Source organism: Syngnathus scovelli, chromosome 7, assembly GCF_024217435.2.
Source record: "Syngnathus scovelli strain Florida chromosome 7, RoL_Ssco_1.2, whole genome shotgun sequence".
Lineage (NCBI taxonomy): Eukaryota > Metazoa > Chordata > Actinopteri > Syngnathiformes > Syngnathidae > Syngnathus > Syngnathus scovelli.
The window spans coordinates 6,206,645-6,225,263 of NC_090853.1; the positions used below are offsets into that span (position 1 = coordinate 6,206,645).

Below are 18,619 nucleotides of genomic sequence, written 5' to 3' on the forward strand. Positions count from 1 at the left end.
TTTAAAAGAGTTCCCAGGTGAATCAACAAAATGTCATGTTTTGGTCAAAATACCTCAAGAATGTGAAATTACAGTACACTTATCACACCTGTGTTTGCAGGCTAGTTGAAATCAACATGTTTCAGGGAAGCTAGGTCATTTTATCAGGGCTATAAAAAGATGTTGCCATGGTGACCAAAGGCAGAGTGGTGTCCTGTGTAATGTGTATTTTATTATTTTACATCTTATTATTATATTTTAACTTTAGATGTATATTTTTCTAGAAAATCCCCGATCAAATTCCAGAAGGAATCCAAAGGTGTTCTAATTTTCATATTTGAATGAAGTTGAAATGTGCAAATTATTTATTTCACTGGTCTGTATTAAATATATTTACAGTATTTATAAGAAAGAAAAAAATAAAACAATAAATGTAGCTGGATTTTGTGGGCCCACCCATAATGCAGAGCTACTGCTGATTTAAATCAAAGGTCACCAAATACCGCAACAAACTATCTCGTGTCTGCTGACATAATCAGGCGATCAATCTACGGCTAAATTGTGACATGCAAAGCGTTGAGGTCAGTACACACGGCCAAAACAAGCCACGACAATCGATACGCTGCAATTTATTTATAGACGCACTTGTGACTTCCCACTGAGGCACAAGAAGAGGAGCAAGTGTCCCTCAAAACAGTTTTGATTTTCATTCCGTGGCTTTGGAAACTTCCATTTTGACACGGTTGAAAAATGGCTATAGTGTAGTCAAACTATTTTGGTCACACACCAGCCCAGATTGAACCAATCTAGCAATCTTACTTTGTGTGTGTCAGTGTGTGAGAGAGTGAGAGCGAGACGGAGGAAAAAGAACCTGAGTAAAAGTGACGAGCCACCGTCTGACTGCAGAGGAATACGGCTAAATAAGTGAACAGCCAAGTGAAACACGTCGACAATCACAACTAAATTCAATCTAACACCAAGACTGTCACATCCAAATTGACAGGCCTTGCCCGTGTGCATGTGTGTGTACAAATGGTCCAGTGGAAAAGCTGGCGGGGTGTTGGGACATTCTAGGCAGCATTGTTGTTGTTTTAAGAAATTAATCATGAGCAATGAGCAACTATTTTATATATATAAAATATATATATATATATATATATATTTGAATCTGTAGATGTATGATTTGAAATCAGAAGAAAAAAATATTCTATAACAAAAAAATAGTAGTTTTCATCAAAACTTTAATTACTCTCAAGCCTTCTTTATGCTTTAAAAGTGGCTGACTTTTTTTACGCTTAGCAGTTGGCAGCTATGAATATGTAACTTGAGAATTTTGACTTTTGTTTCCACTATATCTTACAGTAAAGTTGTCCCAAATAAGCTTAGTTGAAAAACAAAACTGTGTCCGAACAGATAGTTTGACCTCAGAGGTCAGCCCATATGGCTAGTTATTGATATCCCATTACAATTTATAGAGCTTCCAGGAATAAATATTCAAAGGGTACGAAAAGAACTTTCCACATTTTACACTTAAAGTAAAAGTATGTTCATTTATAGTAAATTACATCATGGAGAGAAAAAAAATCACAATTATTACACTCATGGAAATAAAAATCAAGATAGGCTATTTTCAACTATGTCAAGCATCACTGGAAAACCCTGATATACTTTTAGGTAACTTTACTTTTTAAAAATGTGTTGTTTGATATTGCAGGACAATTTCCGGCCAAAGACAAGTTTTAATTTGAAATAACGGTGTCCAGGAAACAGTCGCTCACACACGAGCGTATTTTACTGCCTGCCTGGTCATAATGTTTGTTAATCTCGTGGATTATCATTGCATCCTAACCACCGCGCATTGCGTTCATTTCAAAGCGCAAACTCGCCCACTTTTTGCGTATCTGCAACAGTTGCGTTCCATGGGCGAGACAGTGAGAATGAAAGAGAAAGAGAGAGAGCGCACGCATGGATCAAACGTGTGCAGTCCAAAGTGCTGTGGACAGAGATGCTTGCATGCTGAGGAGCTAGAAGTCATTTGAAATCGGTGCTATAGCTTTAGTTTGGTGGAAATGTGGGGATTTGACTCCCGGGTAAGATAAGTATTAAGGGGGATAAGAGGGGGGGGGGGGGCGTCAAACGCGCCCAATACCACAATTCCATCTTTATTTATTTATTTATTTATTTATTTATTTATTTATTTATATTTGTGTTTATTAGATTTTTAATTGTTTGTTTGTTTATCATTATACAATTATAATTATTATTATTTAGGGTTATGTGATCTCAATTAGTGTGTTTCATGCATGTTTGTCCCTTTCATTCTTTGATGCTTTTTAATAAAGCTCTTCCATCTTCAACACTATCAGACAAGGCAAGATGTGTGTGTGTACACATTCCTCAGTCATTCTAATAGGTTTAATTGTGCTGCTGCGTAAAATCACTGCCAACAAAAAGTTACAGGTTTTGGAAAAAGACTCACCCTCCATGCAGAAAATGACCATCCAGGCTATCCAAAGGTCCGAGTTGTGAAACTTCACCATTGTTTCGAGATGTTCAGTTCTCTGGTCCGCTCAGTTGCCTTGCAGAAAACTCGTCCTTGTAATGGCATGTGGCATGGAACTAGTAGGGTTTTACGCAGCGCGCTCAAGCCACTTTGTTTGCCCAAAACAAAGTGAAATGTTTGCACGCGTGCTCCAAAAGGAGCCCCAATTCATGTCCGCTCCGGTTCACCGGTCGCTGTCTCCCGTATTGGTGCGTCTCACCCTCCGATGACCGTAAGCGGATCAGTCCAAGTCTTCTGTGTAAATAACCCGTCGGTTATTTGCGGTTGGTGCAAAGCCCGATCTGAATCTCTCCACAAGTGTCTGAATGCAACTTAGAAATTCATCCCAAACTGTCCGTTTCCCCGCCGCGTTGGTGAGTGTCTCCAGCGCGTCCTGTGGCGCTCCATGATTCCTCGCTTGATCTGCAGCAGCTGATTGGACCGGGTGTAAATTTTACCTGAAAGGATTTTAGCTTCCGGTTTGAGTCATTCAAACTAAAACTGACATTTGTTAAAAGTTGAGGAATATGACATATTCATGAGCATGCATTGCCCATTTGAAAAGTGTGGCATTTCATTATGCGTCATCTGTTAACTCTGTGATGACATTCTATTAAAAGCACCAACCAAGCCTTTTACTCTTGTACTTTGTTTGGGAAAACGTCCAACTTCCTGTCATTGTTCAAATGTTTCCGTGCACTTGACGAGCCTCAGTGACAGACAATTGGAAATCGGCTAGAGTCCGGCTGTTGCCTAGAGACCGTTGACGCCGGAAAGGGACTGAAATGTACTTGCGCTCTCTCGTGGTGCGTTTATAGATCGACTCATTTGGAAAATTACAGTAATTGCAATGAATCTTTTCCTTTGTAACCGTTCTGTTACATCAATTTTATGTGGCCCACGAAAGGCTGGAAATGATGTGCACGAATAGCAAATGTCTACTTTCTTATGAATTGCGTTTGAAACAAATAGAAAAAAACACACACACACACACTTATCTTAGTATCATTTGTTGCAAAAATATTTAAGATTTTCACCTTGAAACTTCAAGTCCTTCAAAAATGTATTTGTTTCACTGATCATTGTGTTGATATTTTTATTTGGATGATATTCTGGTGAAAAGCAGTGTGCAATCAAAGATGCTGCATTCAATGTTTGATCCACTGATCAAACACCTCAGCAAGTTAATTTGTCACATTTTTTGTACATCATAGGATGTGTTTTATGTCTTGGTCAACACACAACAAACATACATTTTTAAATCAATATAATAAGTGCCGGCAGCACAACACAGAGTCTCAGGGGTTCTGGGTTTTCAATCTTGTATCCAGGAAATTGCATAGAAGTCTGGACAAGATTTTTGTCTGTGATGGAGATAGAAAATGTGTTTTTAAAAGACAAGGCGGACTAAACTACGTGACATCTCTAGGCACAATAGCTTTGCGTCAATAGCTTCACACTCAGGCTGTTGTGGGACTCAAATGCAGTGAAACAAACCATAATTTGAATTGTGATTACTGAGGCGCTACATGAGAGTCTGGTAGCTAAACTGAGCCAGAAGGACACAGATGCATCCTGCTTGTGAACACTTTTTCATAGCATATGTTGCTCGATCGTCATCATGAGCATATTTGAAGTCTCACATCCCTTGTATACTTTTGCAAATCTGGCAATATATTTGCTCAAGGTTTTGCATTTGAATATCTTTTCTGGCTTTCCTGTGTTGAGTTTGAATGTTCTTCCCATGTCGTTTTTCTTCCTCCCACATTCCACACAATGTTCCACTATCTGTGAGCTGCAGTGTTTTAAGAACAGGCCCGCGCAGGCTCCTCATGAGGTTCTTGAGGACAACATGGTACCCGCAGGCTACATGTGGGTGACCCATGTGAGTGTGAATGGTGCTTTGAGATTGAGAATGCGCTCTCTGAGATTGGCTGCCGATCGCTCTAGGCCCTAGAGTCTAGGGTGTATCATGTCTTTTGTCCTTTTTGGTTGGGATCGGCTCCACTTAATGGTGTGCAGCAGAGGAACAGCCATAAAAATGTTTTATAGTCGATATTTCATATTAATCACAAGTACGGAGAATTTCTCTTATTTCCTTTCTCCATATATAAGATTTTAAATTCCTGTTAATCTTTTATACTAAATGTCAATTCCATTATATGTCAGATGAATAAATAATTTTAGATGTGTAACCTTTATGTAATTTATCACTTTTACTTTGAGCTTTTTGCATAATTTCCCAAGTCTACAGTTTTATTTAAGAAGGGTAAAAAAAATAAAACGACAAAAAAATTGGACAAATATATTATTTTATTTTCAATAATTATTTAATTTCATACCTGCAAGTATCCGATTGACTACAAAATACCACAATTTCAGACTTTTGATTGACACCCCACCCCACCACCAAGAAAAGGAAACAATGCCACCTTGTGGTAAAATACACAGTGCTTTCAGCTATAATGACTTGTCAGAGCATTGACTGACTACCCCGAGCTCCAAGCAGACCAGCACGTTGCTGGCAATGGAATAATGTTGAATTGCATTTACACATACACACACTGCCAGCAAGCCAGATCTGCCCCTTAGGAAGCATCAGCCCTGAAATGACAAAAAGCACGATATTTACTGCAGGAACATAAGATCATTTATTAAAGTAAGTGCCACAGCTCATTAATTTTATAAATAAATCGTTCTGGCATCAGCACTGGCCCCTAATCAGCACTAAAAGTAGCGAAGGCAACATTCGACCATGTGACCTGTTTGTTTTGCCCTCACGGGAAACTGCACTGATTGTGAGAAAGGCTGCAAAATATTAACGAAAATAGTCACAGATCACAGATAGCAAGACGAGGGTGGGGTGTGTTATGGCACAGCAGGTGAGACCTGTTATGGCTGCATAGCAGTAAGACAAAACAAGGTGTGACAGCTACGTGACAAGCGTCACGCAATATTTGGTTTGTTTGAAAGATTGTCAAATAAACGTAAAAACTCACCTCGTCGCTGCTGCTACTACTGCTGCTTGAGGAAGAGGAGGAGGATGTGTTGGACCCGTGCTCTTTCTTATGATCCTTTTTCTTTCCATCCTTTGATCCCGTTTTCTTTCCATCCTTATGGTCACCACTCTTTCCATCTTTACTTTTGCTCTTTCCATCCGATGACTTCTTCTTGTCACCGGCTTTGGCCTTGCTGTCACCCTAGAATTATTACGTGGTAGATTTCAGACGTTTTCACCTCAATCTGTCAAGTATTTGTCAATTAAAATGTCATTTAAATCACAAATTAATCCTAATATACCTGTTGAGACAGACCTTGTTGTAAAAGTCAGTCAGAAAACAAATAAAATCAAGTAAATCGAAATACAGATACATTAACTGCTGAGTCACGTGTACTTAAAATAATATTAATAATAATAAATTACCTTATCGTCACCCTTCTTGCTCCAAGGCCAGCTAAACTCGTCCTTGTTAGCGTCTTGTTTGGTTATTTGCTCCTCACCACCGCCCATCGCTGGAAATGAAAACAAACTCAGTCAGCACATTTCATTTAACTTCACTCAAAGTTCAGGTTGAGCGTGCAACTGGTAGGTGCATTGTCATTTTAGGTGAGAATAAGATTTAAAAGCTTCTTGAAGTGAAATCTTACCATCATTAAGATTGAAACTCATCGTGACTCCGTGAAAATCCAAGTGACAACTATGACAGCAGACCAGAAGCTCTGAGCGTCAATAAACTAGCCGCACCTGAAACCACGTGACTCAACCAAGCCGCACCTCCGGCAGTGGAACGAGGAGCCTCCTGGAGCGCAAAGGCATTTCTACCACACACTAGTTAATCATTTGAACAAAATTATCGTGTGCAACACTGCAGCATGAAGCTCACTTATTGAATTTTTTTATAAAAAAAAAAAAAAAGCTGGACACGATTTGGACTAAAGCATGTAAAGTCGCTGCTGGATTAATAATGATCGATACAAAATAGGGGCAGCTTTTTTTTCTCCACTCTTACCTTGCATATTGTCAAATGCCATCTGATCTTTGTAGTCTAAATGTTGGGTTAATGTTGAGATCTCTTTTTGTTTGGTCTATGACTATGCAGCCTGTCCTGGCACGTGTTATGATTGTGCCAAAACACTTTTTTTTTTTTAAATTTACATCCATGAAGCACATATCAATCACTACCTTTTTCTTCTTTTTATCTAACTGTTAAGAAATGTCAGATAAAGAAGTTGCGTTGTTGATAAATCTGAACCCTTACACTGTTTGTACAGTGCTCGACTTGATAACAATCACAGACAAGGTACACAAAATCCAATGTTGTTGTTTTATTCCCTGAGGCAATTATCCCTTCCATAAAAATCATCTTTTCTTTCCTACGGCACAATCATTCCTCACCAAATCCACATTTCCTTTGATTCCTTTGATTGAATTGTTTTGACATCTCATCACTTGTAAGACCTGCTTCTGTATACATCAGTGGCGCTGAAGTGCGGGGTGGGACGGGTCCCTGCGTCCCTATATCGGTACGTACTCCCCATCAATGACTCCATGGGGCTTAAGGGTCTGCGAATGGGTGGCCGATCTCCGCCAGCAGTTGTGGTCACGGGTGGATTGGAGAGTGGGGGAGTCAGAGGATTTACAAGGGGTTTGGAGGGAAGCAATGGATAAGTGATGACGGGAGCGCCACCGGGCTTAATGGTTCTGCTAAATGCCGAGTATCCACTTGCACTTGGCTCTGGTGGTATAGCTGGAGAGGAGCTTTTCTCAGCACCAGGAATTTTCTGCAATGAAAAAAAGGAGAACGATATGATGGGGGGTGGTTAGCATTTCAACTTAGCTAAAAAAGTTTCCAAAAGTTGATTTAGCATGATATGGCTCCTTCAAAGACATACATGTTCCCATTCCATGACTTGCCTTCTCTTTTTTCTTCTTGTCTTTTTTGGCCTTTTTGTTTTCCTTGTCACTGCCGCTGGAACTTGAGGAACTGGAACTTGAAGAACTGGAACTTGAAGAACTGGAGCTTGAATCCTGAAACGCATACCACAGGTTGTAAATAATAAACATAATCTTTACACACCCACTGAATTATCCTTCCATCAATCCGTCCGTCTGTCTGTCCGTCCATTCATTGCAATCACAGCACATACTGTATGGAGAAAACGTCAGGTGAGTGAACCACTGATACTCAATGAACCCACCTTTTTCTTCTTCTTGTCCTTCTTCTTTTTCTTCTTCTTGTCTTTCTTCTTTTTCTTCTTATCACTACCGGAAGAATCTGAGTGCTTAGATGCAAATGCAACAATTTGGTTAGCGCACTGGCGGGGGCCCCCCCAATTTACATAAAATCAGTTTGAAATGTATTGGCAGTCTCACTTTTTTCTTGTCTTTCTTTTTCTTCTTGTCCTTTTTCTTCTTTTTCTTCTTTTTTTCATCATCACTAGAAGAATCACTAGATGAGGAAGAATCCTGCACAGAAAATCATTTATATTTAGCATCTACAGAATGGGTACTTACAATCTAAGATTACTATAGCAAAAATACAAATGAAGACTTTTTAATTCCGTTTCATTAAATTGGAACTCTCATATTAGTTTGTACAGTTGTACCTAATTAAGTGACTGTAGTGTAATGTATTTTTTTCACCTTCTTCTTCTTCTCCTTCTTTTTCTTCTTCTTTTTATCTTTTTTCTTCTTTTTCTAAAGAAATGATTCGTCATTTAAGTTCAGGAAAAAAAAATCAATGTAATGGTGAATAGCGCATTTACTGACCTTGTCGCTGTCACTATCAGAAGAGGAGGAGGAAGAGGAGGAGGAAGAGCTGGCCTTCTAATGACAAAGTAAAAACAACAAAAATCCACATTATGATCCAAATCTGCTGCAAATATATAAAAAAAAAAAAAAAATTCTAGACAACTAAATTAATAGTATAATGCATTTACCTTGTTCTTTTTCTTCTTCTTCTTCTTTTTCTTCTTGTCATCATCACTGTCAGATGAAGAAGAGGAGGAGGAGGAGGAGGAGGAGGAAGAGCTAGAGTCCTGTTCAGAGATTGGGAGAATAACATTATGATGAAAATCCGCTGTAAATATACTGTATATGTAAACTATTCTAGACAAAAATATTAATAGAATAATGCATTTTTATTTACCTTCTTCTTCTTCTTCTTTTTCTTCTTCTTCTTCTTTTTCTTCTTGTCATCATCACTGTCAGATGAAGAAGAGGAGGAGGAGGAAGAGGAAGAACTGGAGTCCTGTTCAGAGATTGGGAGAATAATACAAAACACTGATTACTGACTACACAAATAGATTAGTCGATCACACAAGCAACAAAGGAAAAATAACAAACCTTCTTCTTCTTCTTTTTCTTCTTCTTCATTTTCTTCTTTTTCTTTTCATCATCACTATCAGATGAGGAAGAGGAGGAAGAAGAACTGGAGTCCTGTTAAGACAATATTTAGGAACATACACAAGTCATTACATAATAATAATAATAATAATAATAATAATAATAATAATAATAATAATAATAATAATAATAATATAATAACAATAATAATAATAATGCATCCAATTTATGTAGGTCATAGAGGATGTCAGAAAATTGGGACCACAGAATTAAATACTGTATTGGATAATACAAGAGGTTCAAATGCAAACCTTCTTCTTTTTCTTCTTCTTTTTCTTTTTCTTCTTTTTCTTCTTGTCATCATCACTGTCAGAAGATGATGACGATGAAGAAGAAGAACTGGAGTCCTGTTAAAACAGTTTAAGTATAATAAGTACGTATAATAAACCAAGTCACAATAAATAAAATAAAGTCAATACAAGAGGGATAAGACACCTTCTTTTTCTTCTTCTTCTTTTTCTTCTTCTTTTTCTTCTTTTTGTCATCATCACTTTCTGAAGAAGAGCTATCAGAAGACGAAGAAGAAGAGCTGGAAGAATCCTAAACATGAAATTAGACACAAATTATTAATTGACAGTAATTAGCAACAATCAATTTACTCTTTTGACCAAACTTTTTTTTATACTGTACCTTCTTTTTCTTCTTCTTCTTCTTCTTCTTCTTCTTCTTTTTCTTCTTCTTCTTGTCTTTTTCATCATCATCACTGTCTGAAGATGAACCAGAATCCTATTGAAAAAAAAAAATCTGCATGAGGCTCATTTGATTATTTTGCTCTTTTCGTCAACACTATGGTCACCTTTTGCTTCTTCTTCTTCAGCTTCTTTTTTTTCTTTGGCTCCTTCCCATCCTCTCCCTCTCCCTCATCATCACTTAGGTGGCCTTCCTCGGTACCACCCGGGAACACCGCTGCTTAAAGAGTTCGAATGACACCCCTGACCCATACAAAAACTTGATGTGTTGAACATCACACTTACCACCTGGTATGTAAGTTATAGACGGATCTTCTGCTGCTTTATACTATTGAAAAAAAAAAAATTATCAGATTTTTAAGCGAGTATATATATACATAATGTTCGTGTGAGTTTGTCACCTTGTCGTCATAAATGTTATCTTTCGATGCATCTTCAACTCCTGTGGAGAACATCAATATGAACATCAACAAATACGTTTGGTTGTATTGATTGTTAGTATTAAAAATAAATGTGTCACACTCACCTGCTGATAAAAGTGATTCTTGCGCTTCATCCTGTGAATACAAGTCAAGATTTTTTTCACTCCTGTCTTGGACTTTGTCTGCATCATTACATTTTTATTGGTGTCTGTTTATACTTCACTGTTTTGTAAAATGTTGTAATTGCAATATGGATGTAATTATGACTCCATATTAAATAAAATAATGTAAAGTTAATGAGTTCTATTACTGGAACAGTCTGGAAAAGGTAATAAAGCCCCTCAGAAATCTATGTAGCCCCTTCAGCATTTTATGTAATATATTTTATGTAATATACTTACAAATTATATTATCAGTACGAGTAATTTCACAAACATGGTTAACATACCTTTTCCTTTTTTTGCTTTTTCTTCTTTTTCTTTTTCTTGTCATCACTGTCAGAGGAGGAAGAGGAGGAAGAAGAGGAGGAAGAAGAAGAGGAGGAAGAAGAAGAGGAGGAGGAAGAAGAGGAGGAACTGGAATCCTATGAAACAAGCGAAAGTTTAACAATTAGCGTCAAGGCTAAATTTTCATTTATTTCCATGATTTAAAAATGAGATGAATAAAACTCTGTTACACATATTGTAATCACACCACCTTCTTTTTCTTCTTCTTCTTTTTCTTCTTCTTTTTCTTTTCATCATCACTATCAGAAGAAGAACTGTCAGATGATGAGGATGAGGAATCCTGTGAAGTAAAAGAAGGAAATATGAATTGATGACAACACTATTTTTTATAATGAATGTTTTTTCCCCCAAGAAATAACAGCATTATTTGGCATAGCTGTACCTTTTTGTCTTTCTTCTTTTTCTTCTTCTTGTCCTTTTTCTTCTTCTTGTCCTTCTTTTTCTTCTTCTTTTCATCGCTGTCTGAGCTGTCAGATGAAGAGGAATCCTGTGAAGCGAGGGTGGAAAAGCCATTTCAATGAAACAGTTGTCTTAATATGAGTTATTTACTTTTTTATTTTTACTACATACAGCAGTGCTATATGATGCAAGCGTATGCAGAAGCTTTACATGAGACAAACTCGTAAACGTTTTATGAAAATCTGCCATCGACAGCATTGCGCCAGTCATTCAGCATGGCATGTGTGGATATACCTTGTTCTTTTTCATCTTATCCTTCTCTTTCTTGTCATTGTCCTCATCAGAAACCTGAAACAACCCAGAAGAAACTGATGTGATGAGATTTATTCAGAATTATCTAGAAAGGTAGATCTGGAGGCCTACTCCATGATTCCATGGCAAAATGGGAATATTTCAAATGAAAGGTCATTCATCTCTCACCCGCTTTAACTCTGGGTCTCCAGGAAGTTGCATTTGTTCATCTAAATAAACACACAACAATATGGGTCAATCAGTTCAGCCGAACCACCAACAATGTTTTCCTCCATATATGAATCTCCCAGGAGAAATAATTTGACCTACCAGTCGGAGCTATGATCAACCTGTCCCACATGTACTCAGGCACCGCTTTTTTCTTCGTCTTTTCCTTCTCCTTTTTCTTCTTCTTCTTTTTCTTTTTCTTGTCATCCTTCAAGATAATAATGTGTTACATTTATTTATCTAGCTAGAGCAAGTGTTCTACACAGAGGCAGTACAATTGTGTGATTTCATATCGTAATTATGACATTATGATTGGTGTGTTCCAATAATACTATTTTTTTAAAGGTTCAGTACTGAAAGCATTGCCAGGTGTTGAAATGCTGAATTATTATGTTGACTATGCTGACTGCCCCATTTAAGGTTAACAACTGGTTAAACAAGTCATTCTTCACCCATCATGATGATATCACAGTCAGTTACTTACTGGAAAAATAAAGGTTAAATAACTGACAATTTTGTATGAAATTAGAAATAGCAAAAATGTAGTTGCTCCAACTGCATAAAATTGTTTTTGTTCATTCTGGAGTATTAAAAAAAAAAATAAAAAGAATGGAAATCAATTCATTGTTACAACATGTCTGTGTTGTACATTCCAAATGGGTGTGCCTTCGATCATATACTTCCTTAGCACCTCCACCTACTTTCTCTAACTCCAAAGCTTGAGGCGGTACTACCTAATGGAATGCAATTTTTTTTTTTTTTTTTTTTTTAAGTCTTGCAGCTTGCACCCAAATGCCTGAGGTGGCGATCTTTGTTTTTATCTTGTTTCCCTAGCACAAACTGCCTTAAGTTAAGAGATCACCTATTTTTAAAAAAAGAATAAAGTTGTCAAAAAGTTTTCAACTTTAATTAGGTTGCTGCTGAAATACTCTTCCAGCAGACTTTACTTCCTACCAAGTTTTTTTACACTCACCAAAAGCACAAGTGTGGATCATGAGCTGAAGGCAAATTTGGAAATTTTATAGGTCACATCAACAAAGCACACATGTTCACTCAGTTTGAATTAAATGTGCATAAAATGAAAGCTGGAGGATTTTGAAATGATTTCTGCAAAGACGTTCTTGCTGACTTGGCTGGAGGGGAAATCGTGCGACGACAACGTCTAGTGCCAGACATGCTGAAGCAATATTTGGGACACGCACTTGATCAAACTTACCTCACTATCACTGTCTGAAGAGCTGCTGGAAGATGAGGAAGAGGAGGAAGATGAAGAACTGGAATCCTGTAGGAAGAGAGTGGTATCTTTTTTCTGAACTGGTTTATTTATTTGGGCCTTAATTCATGTAAATGAGATTGTTGTCTTTGCTATGTAACGTAAACAGGGAAGGGCTCTTTAAACACACGACCGGGCACATGTCCACCCATTGTAGCTATGAAGGCAGCCTATTGTACCTATCACAAAGTGCACTTGGTCTACTTTCTACAAAACACATTAATCACAAGCCTGACCAGTTTAGTGCAGTGCAATCAGGCGTGTATTTACTTCTTCCCAGGCACGGCACACCCTGAAGATGCCATAAAAGGCCTCATTTGCTGCCTTGTAAAATAGATTCTCATTCTAAAAGCCATGATTACACTTTGATTGGATATATTGTAATATCTTCATCAACTTTTCAAGGTCATTTATTTCAAATTGACATCACATCATTTCCATTGTATTACAATCATTTATCTTATTTTTGTTTGATTTGATTTTTTTTAGGTTTTTGAGATGCAGTTATTCATTGATGATGATCTCAAAACTGCACCCCACCGACACTGAAAAATTGACGTATAATCCTACTAAGATTTCCCATGAACACTTAATATTGATAAAAGTAATAAAGAAATACCTTCTTTTTCTTCTTCCTCTTCTTTAGTTTCTTCTTCTTCTTTTCCTTCTTGCCTTCATCCTCACTGTCTGAGGATGATGCAGAACTATCATATGAGTATGGTACCTGGCGACAAAAAGTCACATACTTCTTCTTACTGTTCTTCAATTGGCAAAAGAGCAGATAGAGTGACTCAGGATTGTTACTTACCTGGCAATCTGTAGTTTCTATTGGTTGACTCCTGTCATCGACACACGTTTGTATTTCTACCGGCTCTATTTCCTCTGTGACAGACCCCAAACGACCGGGTGGGAAGGCTGCTGGTTCCTCTACACTTGCAGCTCCACCAGGAGCTATGGTACAAAAAACAGGTCAAAACGAATTTGCATGCAATCTGAAATGAACATTTTTAATTGTTCACATGTAGAATTAACAAACAGTGCTTCCATTTAATTGAATGACTAATTTGAAAGCTGTTCTTATAACCAGCATCTATCATTAAGTTATTTCATGCTAAACTCAACAAACTTGTGTGGAACGAGAAAAACTACCTTATGCCATTTGCAATAAACCTCAACAATGACTTTATTACATTATGAGAATAATCAGCAATGCCCCACCCCTCGCAAGAAGAATTGTCCAATGTCCTGTGAAATTCTGTAATAAAACAAACTGAAATAGGCACAGACTCATTTGAAAAACAGAGGTTTTATGTTTCTTGATCGTGTAGTATGTATGAGCTAAAAATACTTGTAGATAAAATAATGTCATTGGAATCAGCTAACCTTCAGTGAGAGGGAACTCCATTTACGTCCACCTTTCTCCTCTGCCGAGGAACCCTCCCAAACACACCCTTCCAGGTTTATTTGTGAGGAGACAGCATGAAAGATAGGGCTGGGTCATAAAAGTATGTGTTGAGTTGGGAGTGCTAAGAGAAATTTCAAAATAAATCAGCATTTGACTAATTATTATTGTTTAATTATCAAGAAAGTTAATATACCACGGATAATACAATATATACTCGTGACTGTATTTCCTGTACAGATAAAAGTATTATTGGTATGCGTTTTACGCATAAAATTATGTGTGTTCCTTTATTTTGAAACCGTAAAAAAAAAAAACGTTTACCTGTGCCAACAGGTAATGCTTGTTCCACTACCCGTAGTCGTAGTGACAAGATTATAGCTGTCTGGAACAGGAAATGCCACCTATTCAGTTGACAAAACAATACAGATTGGTTTCTTAACTATCCAAGCACAACATTATTTCTTTGAAGAGATAAACGCGCAAGTCGTGGACTAGTTTGGAGGATCCGGTGGTCTCAAACAAAGCTCACAAACTAATGTTGCGCCTCGTAGCGGATGTTTCAAGTTCAGCATCAAATCTGGAAATGCAGTTCCTGCACTAAAGTTAGATGAAATATAATTATATGTTTATTTATTCGTATACAAACGATCAAAATCTTAAAGTGGCTCCAAAACGATCCCATATAACATATGCGATATTTATGGAGCATGTGTTATTTTACTAATTTCAATAGCCTCTCAAAGATGAAGTGTATCAAGAAAATGACGTAATTTCTACGGGTTATAAATGGTGCATGAGGAGCCAAGTAGACGGATGTAAATATGTAATAACAAATGAATAAAAGACGGAGTTGTCAAGATCAACAACGGAGACTCCAAAATTGCAAGCATATTTTCAGAGTAAAAAGCAAATATGATAATCATAAAACAGGAATTTGATTCATTCCATCAAATATACTTGAACATTGTGCTAAGTAATTTTAGTTTCATAAAACATTGATATCATGCATAATAATGTTAAAATATATATGGTTTAAGAGCATTGTATTTTACGTTGAAAGAATAATCGTACTTCCGTTTTGACTTTGTAATCGTGTTTTTTTTTTTTTCGGAATTGGTGACGCTGTCATTCAAAATACTTCTCTTTGTATGGCTTACAAAGTAGAAGAATGTCGCCCACCGCCTGAAACAGATAAACAGAGTTGACGAGATCAGCACGGTACATTGATTTTTTTGTTTGTCTGTTTAATTGCACCAATCTTTTGCATGTGTTTCGAGGTTCCAAAACTTGGTTTCATTTTATTTTCATAGCTGCAGTAGCCTGACTTCATGGCGTTCTTTCTCGCACCCTGATGACTATGCCGAGCCACACGGTGTCCGTGCTGGCCGCACTGTGGTTCTGTTTTGGCCGACACGTCTTCTGCGATTATCTGAGGCCAGATTGTGACAATGGAAAGGTTCAGATTTTTTTTTTTTTGTTATTATATTTTCCAAAGATGATACTTGTTGCACCGATTGACAGTTCATATTTGATGTTTGCATAGTTGCTTGTGGAAAGGGATATACCTGCAGATGCCATCTACTGGGGCTGTCCTGCTCCCGCTGCTTGGTTAAACTCCACTCAGGTAACCATGGATACAGCAGCTCTTCAATCTGTACCTTTGCATGCTTGAAATCTTTTTTGCCTGCATACCACTTTGCAGGCATGACCAATAGACCCACTTTTAATCTAGCTGTTATGCTGAAATGTGCACAGCATTAAGTGACCAAACCAGAGAAGCTTGGTCATACAGTATTCCTTGACATATTTCATGCAACGCTTGGAAAATGCATCGTTTTGAGCGTTTGGGGTACACAAGCCCCGCCTCCCACCCAAAATCAGCTGGGATAGGCTGCAGCACACCCTAAAATGATCAATTGCTATATAAACGGATGGGTGCATGTGCTTCTAATGAAGAGTCCACATGATGAGAGTCCTAATTGTGTCAAACCCCTTCCATGATGCTTTCCCAATTGTTTAGCTCTTTTTCATTCTTTGCTCTTCACAGAGGTTCTCCAGTGTCACCACGGTGTATGATCTGGAGGTGAGCAAAGTGCTGTTAAAACTGACATCCTACGAAAAGGGCTATGTGTGACCACCTTTCTTTTAACAGCTTCCCAGGCCGGTCTGCATAAATGAGCCAATTTCTTACCACCACAGCATCCCCAACAGGTATTGTATTTTATTCTTACAATTGAGTTTGATCAATCTAATAAAGGCAGCAATGCGCTGCTCAGTGGTTAGCACATCTGCTTCACGGTTTTCATATCCTCCGAGCGCTTAATCAATAAAATATTCATAACTAGGGATTGATATTCTGCTCTAATGTGTCATCCAGTGGTTTCTTAGCATACGTGCACAATTTTTTTGTGTGTCACAGCGGTGCGTTCAGGCCAGTCGGAGCACAGAGTGGAGAATACTTGTACTGTCCTCCTCAACGGTGGCTTAATAACCTGCATGTGAGTAACTTCCAACCTCAAGTGACTTTCCCTCAATCTATTCCAAGCTGAAAAAGTTGGTTTATTGTATGGTTGACAGTTTGTAAATCATCATATTTTTTGCATTTGATCTCATATTTGTGTTTGTTGTGTATTTACCAGCAAGGAGCTGCCGTATTGCTCTACCATCCCTGCGCAGCCTTCAGCGAGCGTCCGTTGGTGTCCATCCTTGCCCGCTCATGTCTTCTCGACTACATCATCACTCCTCACCCACAGCTCAACAAATCCATGGTAAGCGGTGATCCAAGGTTAGAGTTTGCAATTCATGGAAGAGCAATTCTGTATTATGTGTGTATTCAGCCTGTAGCCTTGGTGTCTTGGGGGAGAACGTTGGAACTTTCCACTGCGGCTTCTTCAGATGTTTGCCATTGGCTGCAGAGCACGATGACCTTGAGCAGTCACATCAGTGGCAACTACAACTTCCTGTTGACACACGCTACAGAGCAACATGGACACAAACGCACACGTCGAGAGGGACGTCATACAAAGCCCAAGGTTTGAGCCTTTTTTTTTTTTTTTTTACCTCAGGGAGATATTTCTAAGCATCTGTTTTTGCAAATACACAGGAGTCTGTGAGGCAATGCTGTGAGCAGATAATCTCATCATGGTTTAAAGGAGGGATTGAGGCCGAGAAAGGTCCCATCCCAAAGACCAGAAACAGACAAGACTTACAAGGGCAATCGAGGCAGGAAAGGGCTGCGATCCCACCTAATGATGACATAAAAACAAATGGAACATCTCAAGTGTCTCATGTTTTGACATACCTGAAAAAAACACATGGACCACAGATAGATTCTGTAGTGGATGCAACTCTTACAAATCTGTCTGATCTGAGGAAAGCTGCATTTCAAAATCAGGATTTGTCATCCAGACCTGCAACACAGTTGGGGTCTAAGGTGTCAGGAACTATGCAGAAGATGGTACTCCTCAAGGTCTCCGAGACCGATAGGCGTCGGCCTGCAGCTAAACACAGCTCCACTGCAGAAGGACAAACGCTGGAAAATGAAGTGGTAGATTTGAAAGCGAGAGAGTTGGCGCAGGAAAGTGACACAAAGGGGCAAGATGAGTCAGCACCTCCAAAACACACTCACCCAGGGCGGGGGACTGACACCGACAACTGTGACACTTGCGCAGCAGGACAACAGTGTGAATGCGTCAAGGACTCCGAAGGCCGAGCCACGCTGGTGAGCGGCGGCTTGGTGAGAACCCGCAGGTCGAATGACGCGGTGTGGGCTGCGGGGGCTTTGGGCTTCCTGCTGGTTCTCCTCACACTGTCTGTTTTGCACACGCGTCTATACCGCCACTGGAGGACCACGCCCAGTCTGTACTGGCACGACCCACAGCAAGACTACGACAGCGTGGCAGGTTGGTCAAGCTACAATCAAAAAGAGCCTCAACATTTTTGAATAGTATTTTATTTTAATAATAATTGTCTGGAGCATAATTAGGACTCATCACGTATTGGCCTAAACTGTTATTTTGGATTTTTGTCTTCTAGACGTTATTCAAAGAAGGCTGCAAATTGCAAAGAGGAGGCGGAAGAGAGGCCGAAGACAAGAGTGTGCTCTTCTACCCAGCTCCTCGAGCTCGGAAGAGTACATGTAGATGAATGAAGGAACCATCGTGTTTGGGGAACTTGTTCAAAATAGTGTACATTTTAACCTTTTAGTTTGAGGTGCATTTCATAAAGGGACAATATTTTTTTTAACAGCCCTACCACAGCAGTCTTAAAATTTCAAAGTTGTATATTTCATATTATAAACATTGACTGTTCAAATAGTGCACCAACTAATAATAGTGTATTTCTTACATTAGAAGGTTCATCATGTGTGTTAAGAAACAGAGAAAGACATAACAGAGGCCTGTTTGAGTAAATTATCTATTTTAAGGTTCACTCCTGTGACTTTTGCACAATAGTTGAAAAGAAAGCAGCCAAAACGTG

General features: G+C 38.5%; 4 protein-coding genes across 16 annotated transcripts in view; 1 reads left to right on the top strand and 3 right to left on the bottom strand.

The window, feature by feature from the left end:
* igsf11 (immunoglobulin superfamily member 11) overlaps nucleotides 1–2,962 on the bottom strand; it is a 52,559-nt gene extending 49,597 nt beyond the window's left edge. Inside the window, exon 1 of the mRNA XM_049726639.2 lies at nucleotides 2,459–2,962. Within this exon, the coding sequence (XP_049582596.1) occupies nucleotides 2,459–2,519 (61 nt within the window). The 5' untranslated portion in view covers nucleotides 2,520–2,962. The remainder of the gene's footprint in view (nucleotides 1–2,458) is intronic.
* A 1,867-nt stretch (nucleotides 2,963–4,829) lies between these two features.
* On the bottom strand, nucleotides 4,830–6,325 carry LOC125972708 (protein SREK1IP1). Its single transcript, XM_049726641.2, has 4 exons — nucleotides 6,170–6,325; nucleotides 5,946–6,034; nucleotides 5,521–5,721; nucleotides 4,830–5,125 (listed from the first exon to the last, which is right to left on the bottom strand). The coding sequence occupies exons 1-4, from the start codon at nucleotides 6,189–6,191 to the stop codon at nucleotides 5,120–5,122; spliced, it is 318 nt and encodes a 105-aa protein (XP_049582598.1). The 5' UTR covers nucleotides 6,192–6,325; the 3' UTR covers nucleotides 4,830–5,119.
* Nucleotides 6,326–6,832: 507 nt separating this feature from the next.
* LOC125972702 (cylicin-2) lies at nucleotides 6,833–14,246 on the bottom strand. Of its 13 annotated transcripts, none has more exons than XM_049726601.2 (26): nucleotides 14,119–14,246; nucleotides 13,544–13,686; nucleotides 13,355–13,459; nucleotides 12,679–12,744; nucleotides 11,565–11,670; nucleotides 11,424–11,464; nucleotides 11,238–11,291; nucleotides 10,927–11,031; nucleotides 10,735–10,824; nucleotides 10,487–10,621; nucleotides 10,143–10,173; nucleotides 10,018–10,058; nucleotides 9,902–9,944; nucleotides 9,724–9,833; nucleotides 9,558–9,653; nucleotides 9,378–9,467; nucleotides 9,179–9,274; nucleotides 8,868–8,960; nucleotides 8,671–8,772; nucleotides 8,462–8,560; nucleotides 8,292–8,348; nucleotides 8,166–8,219; nucleotides 7,896–7,988; nucleotides 7,721–7,804; nucleotides 7,437–7,550; nucleotides 6,833–7,303 (listed from the first exon to the last, which is right to left on the bottom strand). In XM_049726601.2, the coding sequence occupies exons 1-26, from the start codon at nucleotides 14,138–14,140 to the stop codon at nucleotides 6,968–6,970; spliced, it is 2,406 nt and encodes an 801-aa protein (XP_049582558.1). In that variant the 5' UTR covers nucleotides 14,141–14,246; the 3' UTR covers nucleotides 6,833–6,967. The 13 variants fall into 13 exon arrangements, with proteins under 13 accessions (XP_049582558.1, XP_068507505.1, XP_049582556.1 ...); XM_068651404.1 differs by having other exon boundaries at nucleotides 8,292–8,345; nucleotides 8,477–8,560; nucleotides 9,363–9,467; XM_049726599.2 differs by having other exon boundaries at nucleotides 8,292–8,345; nucleotides 9,363–9,467.
* Nucleotides 14,247–14,592: 346 nt separating this feature from the next.
* On the top strand, nucleotides 14,593–18,459 carry tp53i13 (tumor protein p53 inducible protein 13). Its single transcript, XM_049726638.2, has 10 exons — nucleotides 14,593–15,358; nucleotides 15,451–15,596; nucleotides 15,684–15,764; nucleotides 16,188–16,223; nucleotides 16,293–16,351; nucleotides 16,560–16,638; nucleotides 16,780–16,908; nucleotides 16,978–17,172; nucleotides 17,244–18,042; nucleotides 18,176–18,459. The coding sequence occupies exons 2-10, from the start codon at nucleotides 15,492–15,494 to the stop codon at nucleotides 18,280–18,282; spliced, it is 1,590 nt and encodes a 529-aa protein (XP_049582595.1). The 5' UTR covers nucleotides 14,593–15,358; nucleotides 15,451–15,491; the 3' UTR covers nucleotides 18,283–18,459.
* The last annotated feature ends 160 nt before the right edge of the window (nucleotides 18,460–18,619 follow it).